Source organism: Eublepharis macularius, chromosome 1, assembly GCF_028583425.1.
Source record: "Eublepharis macularius isolate TG4126 chromosome 1, MPM_Emac_v1.0, whole genome shotgun sequence".
Classification (NCBI taxonomy): Eukaryota; Metazoa; Chordata; class Lepidosauria; order Squamata; family Eublepharidae; genus Eublepharis; species Eublepharis macularius.
The window spans coordinates 130,140,003-130,155,084 of NC_072790.1; the positions used below are offsets into that span (position 1 = coordinate 130,140,003).

The 15,082-nt window shown below is 41.7% G+C and overlaps 1 protein-coding gene across 2 annotated transcripts in view; it reads right to left on the reverse strand.

Annotated features, from left to right (window-relative positions):
• The window catches only part of SYNE1 (spectrin repeat containing nuclear envelope protein 1), a 471,821-nt gene that overhangs the window by 66,251 nt on the left and 390,488 nt on the right, over positions 1-15,082 (reverse strand). For both annotated transcript variants that reach the window (XM_055002895.1, XM_055002961.1), the window contains one exon: positions 12,220-12,382. In XM_055002895.1, the coding sequence (XP_054858870.1) occupies positions 12,220-12,382 (163 nt within the window). The remainder of the gene's footprint in view (positions 1-12,219; positions 12,383-15,082) is intronic.

Genomic DNA, 15,082 nt, shown 5'->3' on the forward strand with positions numbered 1-15,082 from the left:
CCATTTATTTCAACCCTTTCAGCTTGGTTGACTGACCCCATCTGAATATGGCTAGGAAAAAATATGCTTCAAACAGAGGAGCATAGTAAGGCGAGATGGGGGTGAGGGTGGAGGGAGATCAGGTCTAACATCTCTCACCTGCACACTCTAATTTCATTTTATAATAGACCCCTTCTGCCTTAATTATGAATGAGTGCTCATATCATGGGTGTATGTGTATGTAGGCAGTGGGCACAGCAGCAGAGAATGAAATAAAATATGCACAGATGGGGCCTAATTATCAAAAAACCATTTGAAAGTGAGTAGATAGTTCAATGAGTGGTTAAAAAGTGGAAATGCTGTGCACACATCTGTCAACTTGGATAATCCTATTTAGCAAGTCCATTGGCAAACTTTTCTGGTTGATTGGACATTGTTACTTTCAGGCACATATCTGTTGAGTTGTTGTCCTTGTTGTCCTTCCTGCCTCCTGTTGCCAGGAAAAAGGAAATCAGACTAGAAATCCCAGAAAAGCTGTCAATCTGAAAGGCTTCCAAGCACTCCTGAATGTTGAAAGTTAATCTTTTTGTATTAAGATCACTTAATATATTTATGAATAGGTATTATTTGTTTGATCTGGATTAGTAAATTTTCAACTGCAACATCCCTAAGAGGTAGCATCAGTCCATCTATTATGTGCCAGCACCATTTATGTGCTGGACCTTCTTAAGATTATTGATGATGACACCTATAATAGTATTCATTTGGCAGATAAAAAGGGAATGCTTTTTACAGTCATTTTAATAGATACTAGTTCCACACACATAATAGGAGGTAGCTATGTTTAAGCCTGGCTAATGGGAGGAGGAGATTCTTGGGTGAAACAGAAGAATTAGGTGGAAATGGAAGGGGGGGCATAGATGAAGAGGTCATGGATTACCTAGGAGAGCGAAGTTTGATCATGAGGGGTATTTGATATCTGTGGCTGTGCTCACTTATGTAAAAGATGGACTAAGAAGAGATCAGAAGGCTTGTGATACAATCTCAACTAAAAAAGAAAGTAAAATAAATCCTATTCAATTACCAATCATGTGAATGGCCTAGGCACTGGACCTTCATTTAAGATGCTGTGGCTGGCAAAGTAGGTACAAGCATTGTCTTTTTGTCCTATTATAAAGATCATGAGTAAATTTATTAGCCTTTTCACTTCAGTTATGGGAAAAGCTATAATTAAATCCTGCCAAAGGTACTTTTTAAAAGCTCTGTTTAGAGAAGACAGATAATTTGGTTCAAACTAGATTTCATGATGCTGAAGATGCTCCCAGAGTTTTGTTTCCTTAAATAATAGATGCATGATTCAGATTGGGATCACGGCACAAAGGAATTATTTTTATGTAAAATGCTTCAGTCCCACATCTTTTTACAAGCAGACTCAACATGGCTTACAAACTAATTAAAAACGTATGAAACATTAAACAGCAAGGTCTAGAGACCTTCCATATGACCATTATCAACCACCAACTTATAGTTCACTCCTAAGCAGACTTTAACCTTTCTATGTCCATTGATGTCAATGTGCTTAGAAGGTTGTAACTCCGCTTAGGAAGACAGTATTAGCCATCAGTTAAACCCATCAATTAAACAATTCTGCCTTGCATAGCTTTCCAAAATTTAACCGAGTGGTGCCCTCCTGACATGAACAATATAAACCAGTATACAAATTGAGCAATATACAAATTGAATAAAAAATAAATAAAAATACAATAAGATTGGAACCATTTCAAAAAAATAGTGCAGGCTGCATTTATCTGCAAGAAAGTACAAGAAGCAGAGATGTTACACTGGGATGCACCAAGAGAGACAGCCCTGCTAGTATGTGGATCCTAAGCTATATAGGTCTTTAAATAAGCAATACCTTTAATGAGGCTTGCCAGTCCCCTACCTCCTCCTCCTGTCACCTCTCACTTAGCCAGAGGGGGGGGGGGAAGGTGCGGGAATGCAGTGGAAAGGGCGAAGTATGCTCCCACATGCTCCAGAGTGTCCCTGTGTTGTGCCAGGAATGACATCATTCCTGGCATGATGTGGAAGTAAAGGGTTGTGCCAGGGGAATATTGAGTAAAAATTGGCCCCAGACACTAAATTAGGGGGCGATTTTTACTCAATCAACCCTGTACAACCCATTACTTCCACATCACACCAGGCTGACTGAGTAAAAATCAGCCCCCCATTTTGTGTTTGGGGCCAAGTATTACTTAATCAGCCCCCACACAACCCATTACTTATGTGTTGTACCAGGAAGGACATCATTCTGGCCCAACACAGGGTTGCTCTGGAGGTAACTGCCTCCTCTACATGAATCCCCCTGCCCCTCCATCCCCTAGGTGGAATTCCAGGAACCTGACAACTCTATCTTGAACTGAATCCAGGAGCAAATGTGTAATCGATTTAACAATCTTAAAATCAAAACAATGTGTGTAAAGTGACTTCCTCGAGATGGCAAACAAGCTGCCACATTTTGCACCAACTGAAGTATCAGATTTGTCTTCAAAGCCAGTCCCATGTAGAGTGTATTAAAATACTCTACTCTCTAGGTTACTGAGGTGTAGATCAGCATGGCCAGGTCAGCTGAGTTCTGTGTGTGAAATTAAGTTGTAAAACAGTAGTGTTTTGCTACAGTACCAACCTGTTTCTCTAACAGAAAAGCAGGTTCCAACAGTGTCATCCTAAACAGAGTTATAACCTTCTAAGCTCATTGACTTCAGTGGGCTTAGAAGGGCATAACTCTGCTTAGGATGGCAAAGCATTAACTCAATAGGAATAAATTAATTAGGGAACTTTAGCACCCTTATGTGTGTTGGCCTTGTCAACTGCATCACCTCCATTTCATCTGCCTTGGGCTTCAGTCTGCTTGTTCTCAATTACATGAGCAAGGCAGATAAAGCCCAGTACAGAAAAGAGACACCATTTCTGGAGGTTTAAATAGAGTGATATATCAGCATACTGATGACAATCAGCTCCTAAGCTACAAAGAAATATTTCATGTAATATTTTTAAAAGTATGGTTGAATGCACAGAATTCTGCAGATTTCCACAGGATAAATCCCATGCTGGGCTGCCACTTTCCTGTTTCTCACCACTGCTCCAGAAACCGGAAGGAGAAAAATGCAGGGGGGGAAAGGTCAGTGATGGCATGATGTCACTTCCAGGGAATCCTAGGAACTCTTAAGATTTTACCTTAGTGTTTCCAGCTATTCCTAGAGAGGTATGACATCATTACTAGAAGCATGTCACTCCATTGCCAGCGGCACCACCCCTCCCCGTGTCCCTCACTGGCTGGCAAATCTAATCCCATGAAGCAAACTCAGTCTCATCAACCACAACTTTCAGAACCTGATCAGCTACAAAAATCACTGAAACATTTTATCCTCGAATCCCTACTATAATTTCTAAGTGCTAAAATAATGCAGTATTTTACTATGTGAAATGCTGCCAGGAGATCCACTGATATTAACAGAGTGCAATAGGAGTTAGAGGCACCCCGAACTCTCACTGGGGTGGAGCAGAGCCACTATGGGACCAGCCTGTTGGCCTTCTAGATGGCAATGTTCTGGTCACAGCAGGAATTCTGTGGGCTGCTCAGTGGACAGTCAACAACACAGACATTGCCTAACAGCAACAGGAATTAGTAAGGCAAATATGGCATTAAAGCAATCAAGGAAGGAGGCAAAATAGGGTTGTATGAGGCCGGATCTATCAACCAATCAGCTTTCAGGAGAAAGCTTGCTTTGCCACCAGAGCCAGAAAGACCCATGCCCTCTTTAGGCTGCCCTTTGAAAGTTAGAGAGAGGCCAATGGCTGGCCACCTGGGGAGGGGGAATGTAGCCCCTCTCTTCCATCAGTTGGACCTTTGCTGTCCCTCACTTCTCACCCATAGAAACGTTTTAGAAATGAGTAATATGGGCTGCTGAATTGTAAGTTTGTATGGTTTTAAATGGTAATTTTAATGTATATTCAAACTACGTTATCATCTGTTCTGAGCCCTCTTGCAGGGAGAGCAGATGATAAGTTAAATAAATAAATAAATAAATAAATAAATAAATAAATAAATAAATAAATAAATAAATAAAAATAGCCTTTGACAGACTCAAATGGAGATTATACACTTAAGTCACCAAGAGTGTCTGTTCCAAAGCCAGGACTTTAGCCAAAGTGAAAAGTTAGGGATGGATGTGTAATCCATGAAGCTCTGGAGTTGTTCCTCAGTCACTTTCCCTAAAAACATGAACTTCAAGACTGGTATATAGTTAGCTACAGCATCATTGTCCAAAGAAGGGAAGGGAGGGTTACTCCCTTCCACACTTTCTCCAATTTGAAATGGACTCAACAGTGCTGCCATTTGCCCACTGAACTGAACAGGGCACATAGCTGCTGCAATGGGGTTCTTTCAAGTTGTAAAAATGGTGTGTGTGTGTGTCAGGTGAGGGGGGAGGCTGAAACTCATCTTCCATAACACCATGGTCCGGATACAAACCAGGCTCCCATGCATGCACGTTCTCTCTCTGGAACTCTCAGTATCATATCTGGTTTGTCCTTTTTACTCAATGTTCAAGCCTACTGACAACCATTCACACTTGAATAACCCTTCCAACAGTACTGCATTGTAATTGTGACTTCCTATTAGGATGCATTTTGTAACATGAATCTTGGTTTTCCCTAATTGCTCTCTCCTGCAACAAACAAAAAAGATTCAGTTTCTGACACAGAAAGCTTTACAAGTGCCAAAACTGAGCAAGAACTAGTTTGGGGGCTAGATAAAATACTTTTGCCGCTTAAGTAGCAGAATCAATTTCTTTACAATTATGCTCTCAACAGAAATCACAACTTGGCTCCAGGAACAATTTCTTAGTAGCCTACATTTCATGTTGCAATAGTAACTTGGCAAATGCACTCTTATGATGGCCCTAAGGTTCTCCAAACTAGGGGTGTGCACCAGGAAAATAGATGCAGAGGAGTTAGCCGTGTTAGTCTGTGGTAGCAAAATCAAAAAGAGTCCAGTAGCACCTTTAAGACTAACCAATTTTATTGTAGCATAAGCTTTCGAGAATCAAGTTCTCTTCGTCAGATGCATGATACAGAGACTGGTCAAATATAGAAGAGGAGGGAGGAGGAGGAGAGAGAAGAGGCAATTGGAGGGGAGGGGGAGGGAGCAACCAAAACATTCCTTTGCTAGTATATGTAAACATCTCCTTTTGGTGTGTGGATCAGTTGGCTTCAAAGGAGTTTGCCCTGTTAGTTTGTAGCAGCCAAACAGCTAGACCATCCAATTCCAATGCAGTATGAGCCTTCGATAAAAATCACGAAGGCTCATACTGCATTGGAATTGGATGGTCTAGCTGTTTGGCTGCTACAAACTAACAGGGCAAACTCCTTTGAAGCCAACTGATCCACACACCAAAAGGAGATGTTTACATATACTAGCAAAGGAATGTTTTGGTTGCTCCCTCCCCCTCCCCCCCAATTGCCTCTTCTCTCTCCTCCTCTTCTCCTCCCTCCTCTTCTATATTTGACCAGTCTCTGTATCATGCATCTGTCGAAGAGAACTTGATTCTCGAAAGCTTATGCTACAATAAAATTGGTTAGTCTTAAAGGTGCTACTGCACCAAGAAAATGTTCATTATAACTTCAGATCTGGACTTCAGGGGGGCAATTTTTACCATGATTCCTTATTTCTGGATAGGACATTACTAGTTCAGATTCAAATCTGTGTGTTTTTTTGGCTTCCAGAGTTCTGACACCATGGCCAAATCCACATGGCTCAAGTTTGCAGCTATTTTCCCGCCATTTATGTGCTTCTCAGAGGGCTGTTCACATACTCTTACCTCAATCCCACCATTCTATTGTATCTGTTGCACTGTGCCTCAGACGAGGTTGTCACACTTTCAAATGCTTCTCTTGCACAGTTCTCACCATGGATGTGAACAAATAGAAGCGGTTCCCAAAGAGACCTCTTAACCACCACCCCTTCCTTGTTTCTTGCCTTTCCGGAACACCATCCCTCTTTGCCAAGCAATTCTCCCAACTCTGTCCAAGGTACGCTCACACCCCTGTCCTGTTTATTATTTTTTTAAAAGGGGGCATTCCTAGCGCTATTGCACAATCCCGTTCATGAAGATCACCCACAAGCGGTTTGGGAAGTGGCATTGTAAAAAGTCTGTGGAGGCATCGGGTGGGGATGCCATTTTTTTTTACAGTAAATAATGTTTCACTGCCGAAGGAGAGCCTAGATAATTTCTGATAAGTGGACTGTGCCTGCAAAGGCTGACTCTTTCCAGGGTTTTTAAAAAAATTAAAATTATCGATATAGCAAAAAAAATCGCTATTCTGTAATTATAGTTGAGCAGTAACATTAACCAATCACAGGCATCAATGGAGGTGTGGCCCTGCCATTGCAATTGAGCAGAAAATCGATATAGCGAAAATTTAGCATTAAATTTTTTTTAAAAGGCTACGTGATGTTGTCATCAGCAACGACGGATCTAAACCTGCCCTGTATCGCACGATTCTCCCAGGGATGTGAACGGAGTATAGCACGATGCTGGCACAGTAAAAGAGGGGATGTGAACACAGACTGGGGCATTGCGGGATAGAATCCAGAGCAATTATTGCGTATGAAAAGCAGAAGGTAGGGAAGTGTGGATTCGGCCCATTATTTTCTATGGGGAATTTATTCGAGGACCTAGGGCAGCTGTTTATAAAGATAATGACACCAAATTTGCACAGAACACAATCCTCCCTCTAATCTAAAGCCCCCAATTTTCAAACAGATTTAACAAAAGGGGGGGGGAATTTTACAGACCCACAAAGTAAGTCTCTCTCTGTGCAGCTACATTAGGTTCTCTACTAATTTCTAAAATGGCCATCGAGCAGGAGAGCTCCAGACAGCTACCACCATTTTAAAAAACCCCAAACCCTGTTTGCATTCATTTCATTTCCCTACTCTAACAATGACTGATAATTTTTTAACCTTTCCACTGAAAACTCTGCATTTGCCATCCTTCCATGCTGTAGTTTGCTGTTCGTTTCCTTTCAGAAAGTGAGGAAGGCTTCCATTGCAGACCCCCTCAACCTGTCCCACCCTGTCAATCTGCCATGATTTCCCATGTGGAACTTTTGTGGTGTGTGTGTAATCACTTTTTTCTCAGCCAGAGACCAAAATTGTTCTGTCTACCAAAGAACTCCCAAGTTTCAAGCAAATTGGACAAAGGAGATTGGTTTTACAGACCCCCAAATTAGGTCTCTCTCTTCACAGCTGCATTAAGTTGTCTCTACTTGTTTCTAAACTAGCCATCAAACAGCATCCAGCAGGACAGCTTCAGCCAGTTACTAGCATTAAAAAAACCTGTTGCATTCATTTCATTTTCCTACTTTTACAGTGACTGACAATAGTTTTTTTAAAATCTTTGTTGAAAACTCTGCATTTGCCAGCCTTCTTTGTTGTAGTCAACATCATCTCTGGACATTCCAATTACCTCTGATGCCTGGGAAATGTATTCTCAGAGGATGTATGAGGATCATAGCAGCTTATCACCTGTTTTGCCCATAGAAATCTTTCCTTCATGTCCTCCTGTCACTATTAAGGAAATTAAGTCTTTGGTCAGCCAACTGAAGGCTGGTAAAGCACCTGGAGCTGACTTTATTCCTCCTGAATTCCTAAAATGCAGCATCAATTGGTGGGTCTCCCTGCTGGCATCCCTTTTTACTTACATCAACCAAACTGGTCATATCCCTAAGGATTGAGGACTGGCAATTATAGCTCCCCTTTTCAAAAAAGGGAGTAGGGATGACCCAGTGAACTATAGGCCAATCAGTCTGCTTAGTGTAATCAGCAAATTACATGCATCCCATCTCCTTGATAAATTCGAAATTTGGCTTGAACAGGAAAATCTGATTGCTGATAAACAGGCAGGATTCAGAGAAGGTAGATGTACTACAGTTCACTCCATGATCCTCCAACACCTTATAGAGAAATACTCATCAACAACAGTAGTATCTTTATATGTTGCCTATATTGACCTAAAGGCGACATTTGACTCTATTTCTAGAGCTAAGCTCTGGGGTAAGTTGGAAGCCACTAACATTGATTGCAGGCTACTCTTCCTGATCCATGCCCTACATGAAAATACCTCTCTAAAGGTCAGGTTCAGTAAGCTCGGACATCTTTCAAATGCTGTTCCCACTTTGAGAGGTGTGAAACAGGGCTACATTTTAGCACTCTTCAACTTCTATATAGATGACTTGGTCAAACTGCTAAGTAACCAGGCCTTTCATCCTCTGAAATTACAGCAACGTAATTCTATTATATGCAGATGATGCAGCCATTTTGTCAAGGACCCTAGTTGGGCTCAGAAGAGCCCTAAAGGCTCTAGTACAGCACTGCAAGGAAGACTCTCTTACCATAAATTATCAAAAAACAAAAATAATGGCCTTCGGTAAGAAACAGAAGTCTAGAACCTGGACCATCGGTGGCCACTTGATTGAACAGGTACAGACCTTCAAATATCTTGGTGCAGTATTTCACGCCTCTGGTTCAGAAAAAGCGCATATTGTCCACACAGCAGATATTGGGCAAAAGTTGGCTCACAATATACTTAGATTTCTCCGAACAAAGGGAGGACATTACATCCCTGCTGCCCCAAAAGTCTTTAAAGCCAAAACCTTGGCCCAACTCCTATATGGAACCATGATAGAAGCAACATCTTCTTTTGCTCCTCTTGAGCATGTTCAATGGGAGTTTCTCAGAGCAGCACTGCAAGTCCCCAGTTGCGTACCAAATGCATTACTAATCCGCTCTGAGCCTGCATTGTGGGGAGAGCAGACTATAAGACTAATAAATAAATAAATAAATAAATAAATAAATAAATAAATAAATAAATAAATAAATAAATAAATAAATAAATAAATAAGCCTGGAGACTGGCACTGTCAGAGTGGAAGCTAAGGTTTGCCTTGCCCCTTTAAATTACTGGCTTAAGATCAGCTATTTTCAGCAAGGCTTGACCGTATTGCTCCTCCTGGATGAATATCAACCTGAATGGCTTAGGATAGTCCTTTGTAAACTGGTGAGCCTTGGCTTTTCACCCTCCATAGTTTTAACCAAAACAGACCATAAAACAAAAGATATTGGACATTGAATACCAGCTTGATTTAGGGAGGGTCCCTACTTTTTTGTTCCCTATGAACACCAGATATATAGTCAAGCCAGCTGCATATCTGTCCCTCTTGGAGGGGCATAGTCACAGGAGGGCCTTTACACTTGCAAGGTGTGCTGCACTCCCCTCCGCTGTTTTAGACAGGCAGTTTAACAGAATTCCCTACGAGAAAAGGCTTTGCCCTTGCAATGCAGGAGAAATTGAGACTGTAGATCACGTTCTTCTATGTTGTTCATTCTATCAAGATGCTCGTATCAAGCTCATCACCCCTTTGATCAATAGAATACCTGGAAGAATGAGCTTGGAATACGTTAGGCTTCTTCTAGAAGATGGAAATTCGACAAGTACAGCCTCGGTCACAAAATTTTCTTAAATAGCCTATAAAATCCATCAGATGCTTTCATTACTGTGGTTTATGTAAATACCACCAAGGCTTTTTTTCTAGGAAAAGAGGTGGTGGAACTCACTGGGTTGCCCTCGGAGAAAATGGTCACATGGCTGGTGGCCCCGCCCCCTGATCTCCAGACAGAAGGGAGTTATTTATTTATTTATTAGTCTTATTATTTTATTAGTCTTATATTCCGCTCTCCCCACAATGCAGGCTCAGAGCGGATTAGTAATGCATTTGGTACGCAATTGGGGACTTACAATGCTGCTCTGAGAAACTCCCATTGAACATGCTCAAGAGGGTTAAAAGACGATGTTGCTTCTATCATGGTTCCATATAGGAGTTGGGCCAAGGTTTTGGCTTTAAAGACTTTTGGGGAAGCAGGGATGTAATGTCCACCCTTTGTTCAGAGAAATCTAAGTATATTGCGAGCCAACTTTTGCCCAATATCTGCATTGAAACTTGGGGGGGGGGGAACTTGGATATTTTCAGGGAGGATGTTTAGTTATTCCCAGATATCTTGGATTTGTTACCATTCTGGAAAATCAAAGCAATGATTCAAAATAGGGGTATGCACACACACACATACACAAAACCCTGAGAAATCTGGATCTGGGTTTCAGAGATCTAAAAAAAAAAATCCAGGGTTCTTGAAATCCAGAGAAGATTCTCTGATCAGGTTAAGACAGATCAGAGAATCCCAGATTTCTTTGGCCATTATGCCCTATGGGGAAAACTATCAGAAGGCTATCCAGGGGCCTGGGTCGGTTTATTTTTCAAGGAAAATCCACCAAATTTGCAGGGAACCTACTCTTGTCTGTCTTCTAAGGACTCATCAAGTTTCAGGAAGACTGAATCCCAAGGTTCAGTTTTATGAGCCTCTGAAGAAGGCACCCACAGCCACTTTCCATTGTTTCCTACGGGGAGGGGATTTCTAAACAGGCTCTCAGGCAAAAACACACAGGGTTAAGACTGTCAGTGGCCAAAGGTACACTCCCAAATACAACCTCAACCCAGAGAAAGCCAAACAGAAATAAACTGAACCCCCACCCCCACCCCAAGCGCTAAAGGCAACCTCCAAATTGCAAGAGAATGCCCAAAAGAACCAAACTGAAGCAAGGGAATGGATGGAATCCCCATAGAACTAAAGTGAATCAAGGGGACCAACATCAAACCAGAGAATCATGTCAAAACAGAGAATTCCATCCAAACCAAACCGAAGCAAAAGACATGTTGCAACCTAGTCCAACTTAACCAGTGTCACTCACAGAAGTCAGGAAGACAAGGAGAGCTCCTGAATGGATTGGTCACTCACTCTTTGTTCCCTGCCTCACTCCTTTTCCCTCCTGCCTCTGCCTTCAATCCCCCCTTCCCCCTCCCATATCCCTTTTGGAAAAAAAGGGAGAAGCCCGCTTTACCCAGAAGTACCTGGATTTACTCCAGGTTCCTGGATCAGATCCCAGATTCTCTGAATAATTGGCAAAAATCCAGATTTTTCCCTGAATCCCAGATCCAGATTGCAAACTCCTATTGTGAAACAGCGATTTCCATGTATGTTTTTTGGCTTGGGAAATCTGTTGTGCACATCCCTACTCCAAACCTTTGGGAAGTCTTGAGAGAACATTTACCAAAGTCACAAAGTAACAATTCTTCTCCCCCCCTGCCCCCCACCAATATCTGGGGTCACTGTAGACTTTCATGGAAGTGCCTTGGATTGAATACTCAATAGTAGACTAAACCTTAAACAGGATGGAACTGCAGGAATCTACTCATCCCTAATTATAACAATTTTCCTTTGGGCTGGCATTTGGAGATTGGGGCTATGCTTCAAAACAAGGATTTAATAATTGTATGTTTTATTCTGATTTTAATTTCTGTTTCTGCTGCAAAATACTATAATCAGTGCCTATAACAATCCTGAAATTCAGACTAAAAAAACCTTCTATGTGAATAATTTGCAAAAGAGAAATGGGTGTTAAAACATCCTAAAAGCTCTCCCAGAGTTCCACACAGTTAAAACCCCCCACAATAAATGATGTATCCTCTTTCTCTCTTGCTAATTTTCAGTTTTTCTCCTTCCTTCTTGCATTGCATCCATGACTTGCAGGTTAGGCACAAGCATGAAAATTAAATATTGCTTCTCTATAATTCATGCTATTTTACATGCAATGGAATTCAGACATGTTTAAAAACAGACAAGTAGAACAAAACTTTGAGCATTTCTAAATATGGAGATTCTCAAGCATCTATGAAGCTTGCAATGTTCAAATGCAGAATGCTCCCTCTATGGCAATAAACAGTGCCTCACAATCCACTCCAAACTTCTCATACAACAAAAAGCTAATTATTAAATTAGCTGACATTCTGGTGATAACATCACGGTGCCTTACCTTTGTTTGGTAGGCTCAGTGAGCAGTTCCATCTTGACTGGATGTCAAAGCCAGCAGAAGATTCTATGAGTAATGCCATAAGCATCCTCTGCCTTGAAATTTAAGGGCATCTTCCTCTCACTGCCCTCTTGTAAAACTGAGCTGGATACAGCAGGCCCAAACCTGTACCACACTTGGGTCACCCTCACCATTATGCAATGGAGAGTGGTAGGGATTCATGATTTTTGTTCTTCTACCTCATATTTTTGTTTTACCTGCTGTTCATTTAGTTTCCTTTGAATCTCCTCGGAGTCACAGGTTTCATAGACAATGGGTTTGGACAGCTCTGACTCAATGTGGGCAAGCCAAGCTCTCAGGATGCTCATGTTCTTATCCAACTGTTGGACTGCAACCAGGGTTTCCTTTAGTTTCTTCATCCTGTCAGAATAACAGGTAATACAATGTATTTTATTAAGCAGTTGTTGAACAACATATTCTTCTTGGCAATCTGCAGTATGGATTTGATATTCTGCTTAACAACTGAAAAATGTAACTGACTGCTGTAGTCACAAAATATAAATGGTAATTTGACATCATAAATGTGGTCTATAATTGGTAGAGCACCTTAGTTCAGGGCTATCATCTCTAATTAAAATCTGAAGAGACAGAAGATACTCCCATGAAAGAAAATGTCTTGTGAAACTAATTAATATACACTAGTTAATTCTGAATTTTATCTGCAAAGTGAGCTACCAAAATCTCTGGATCTGCAGTTGTCTCATATATTGGAATTAAATTGGCCAAGGCTTTCTCAGTAGTTGTAAATTTTACAGTGCAATCCTAGGGAGACTTTACTATGTCTACTGAAGCGAATGACAGAGAAGGATATAACTCTGCTAGGTTGGCACTGCTAGTTATTTTGCTTTCAAAAGAGAGAGAATTCAGTGTGTTAGACTTGATGGGATGCAGCTGGGAGATTAGGAATATAAAATGAAATTGAGTAGGGCTTTCTTCGCTGCACCTTTGGGAAATACAAAATGGAGAGAAAAGGAAGGAAAATTTCCTGGCTCAGGAAAGCAAGGGACGGAGGAATGCCGCTGACTGATGAATGCAGCCCAATTATCCACACGCGAAAACAGTACAACCGAACTTAGTTGTTTTTCAAAGAACCATCCACAATGAACAAGTGCATCGTAGATCTTTCCCATGAAAGCAGATACTTCACTTAATCTGTTCATCCGTCTAGCCCTACACTGTTGCATTTTGAAATATTTGTTGGGGATGCTTTAGGCAGTTTTTCCATTGAGCCGAGGTTGGACTAGCTGATCTATAAGACTCCTTCTAACTCTATGATTCTGTGCAATCATTGAAGTAAATGGGCTTAGAAGGGTGTAACTCTGTTTAGGAGTGCATGTACTTACATATGTCAATAATGTGCACACTTGCACAGATATCTGAGAAAGTGTTCATGATAGTCCTGGGAAGAGCATAAGGGTAAAAATAAATGGAGCCACTGATAAAAACAATGTTGTGGTTGTAATCTGCTGCAGACCACCAAGCCAAGGAGCAGTTGCAGTCCCAGGGGCAAGGGGATGGGGGGAGGCAGGAGGCGAAGGAGAACAAAATCACCACCACACTAGGTCGGAGTGAAACATGGCCACAGCTTTAATGATTACAGCCCTTGGAACACTATTGCAGCATAGGGCATGGATCCAAGCATTGGATGACCTAGCTGCCATCCAATGACCACCACAGGATAGCAGGCAATGTGATCCCACCTTAGCACAATCCACTCTGTGAATTCCCTGCTACTTGGGAATGATGCCATATGATGGCCCCCAAGTTGGGCACTTCCCCGAATGGTGCCACCCTAAGATCCCTTGTGACCTCCAAAATGGGTGTAAGATGATAAGAAAGCCCTGTCTCCTCTCCAAAAGGATCCAGCCCAATGCCCCAAGTTGCCCACCAAACGTTGTGACAAACAAGCAACCAGGGAACTAGCAGACAGCTTTGCATTCATGTTCTGTCATACATACAGAGATGGTGAGCGGAGAAGCCAGACTGACCGGCCTCATCATCTGCAGCAGGCCCTAGCTATGAAGGCACCTCCTTCTGGCCTGCCTGGCCAGCTCCACCCCCTCCCTTCCGGGCAGCCTGTGGGTACATGGCTGCAGCTGCAGGAACCAGCCCAGAAGCACCCAAGATACAGGTGAAGAAGCCCTGTTCCCAGGGTTCCCCATGCACCGCCATGGCACAGTGGTGTCCAGGAGGACAAAGCGGGGGGGGGGGGAGGAAAATGGGCACATTCCCCACTGCTTCTTCCAGATTCTACTCCTGGCCGAAAATTGCCCTCTGAGTAAGTCCAGGAACCCTCCATGTAGACTATGTTTCCCCCCACTCCCATTACAGATATTTCCAGAAAAAACAAGTAAGTCATAATGGAAAGCATTAGTTATTTGCAAAACTCATACCCAAAATAAAATGAAGGTATACCCATATCTAAATGGAGAGAAAAGCTCTCTTGTATATCCAGGAGAATGAACAGAGACAATTTTTTTTCAGTGGGCTGACCAACATATGATATGACAACAGCAGAAATGAAGGATTACAGAGAATTTCTACTAATTTATAACTAAAAATTATTAGATTGACATCTGCCTCTTCCAAATTCAGCTGCAAGCAACTGATCCCCATTGCAGATCAACTGCAGTTAAAATTATTCCATCAAGAAAATCACCGTGAAGATTCAGCAAAGACGCATGACATTTTTCAAATTTCTGTAGTCGTTGGAGCTAGGCTGGTTCAGGGGAAGCACATGCTTCCTTATGAATTTTGCCATCTCCATTTTGAAATGGAGAGTATAGTAACTGTGGCAAATACAAGCATTTTCAAATTTAAAACAAGAATCTCAGAAATTTAATCCTGCCATAGGTAAAATTAGATTCAGTCTATAGGTAATATTTAAACCAAGTGGATTTTAGAAGATTAAAGTCAACACTACCACTTTTAATAGCTGTCTGTTCAGCAAGTGCATAAATGTCTTGACCAAGATCAGCAAAATAATGAGTGCCTCTAACTATATGGAAAATAAACTAGTGTCTACTACCCTATTCAGTTAGTTTTGGTCTTTAGTTTGAA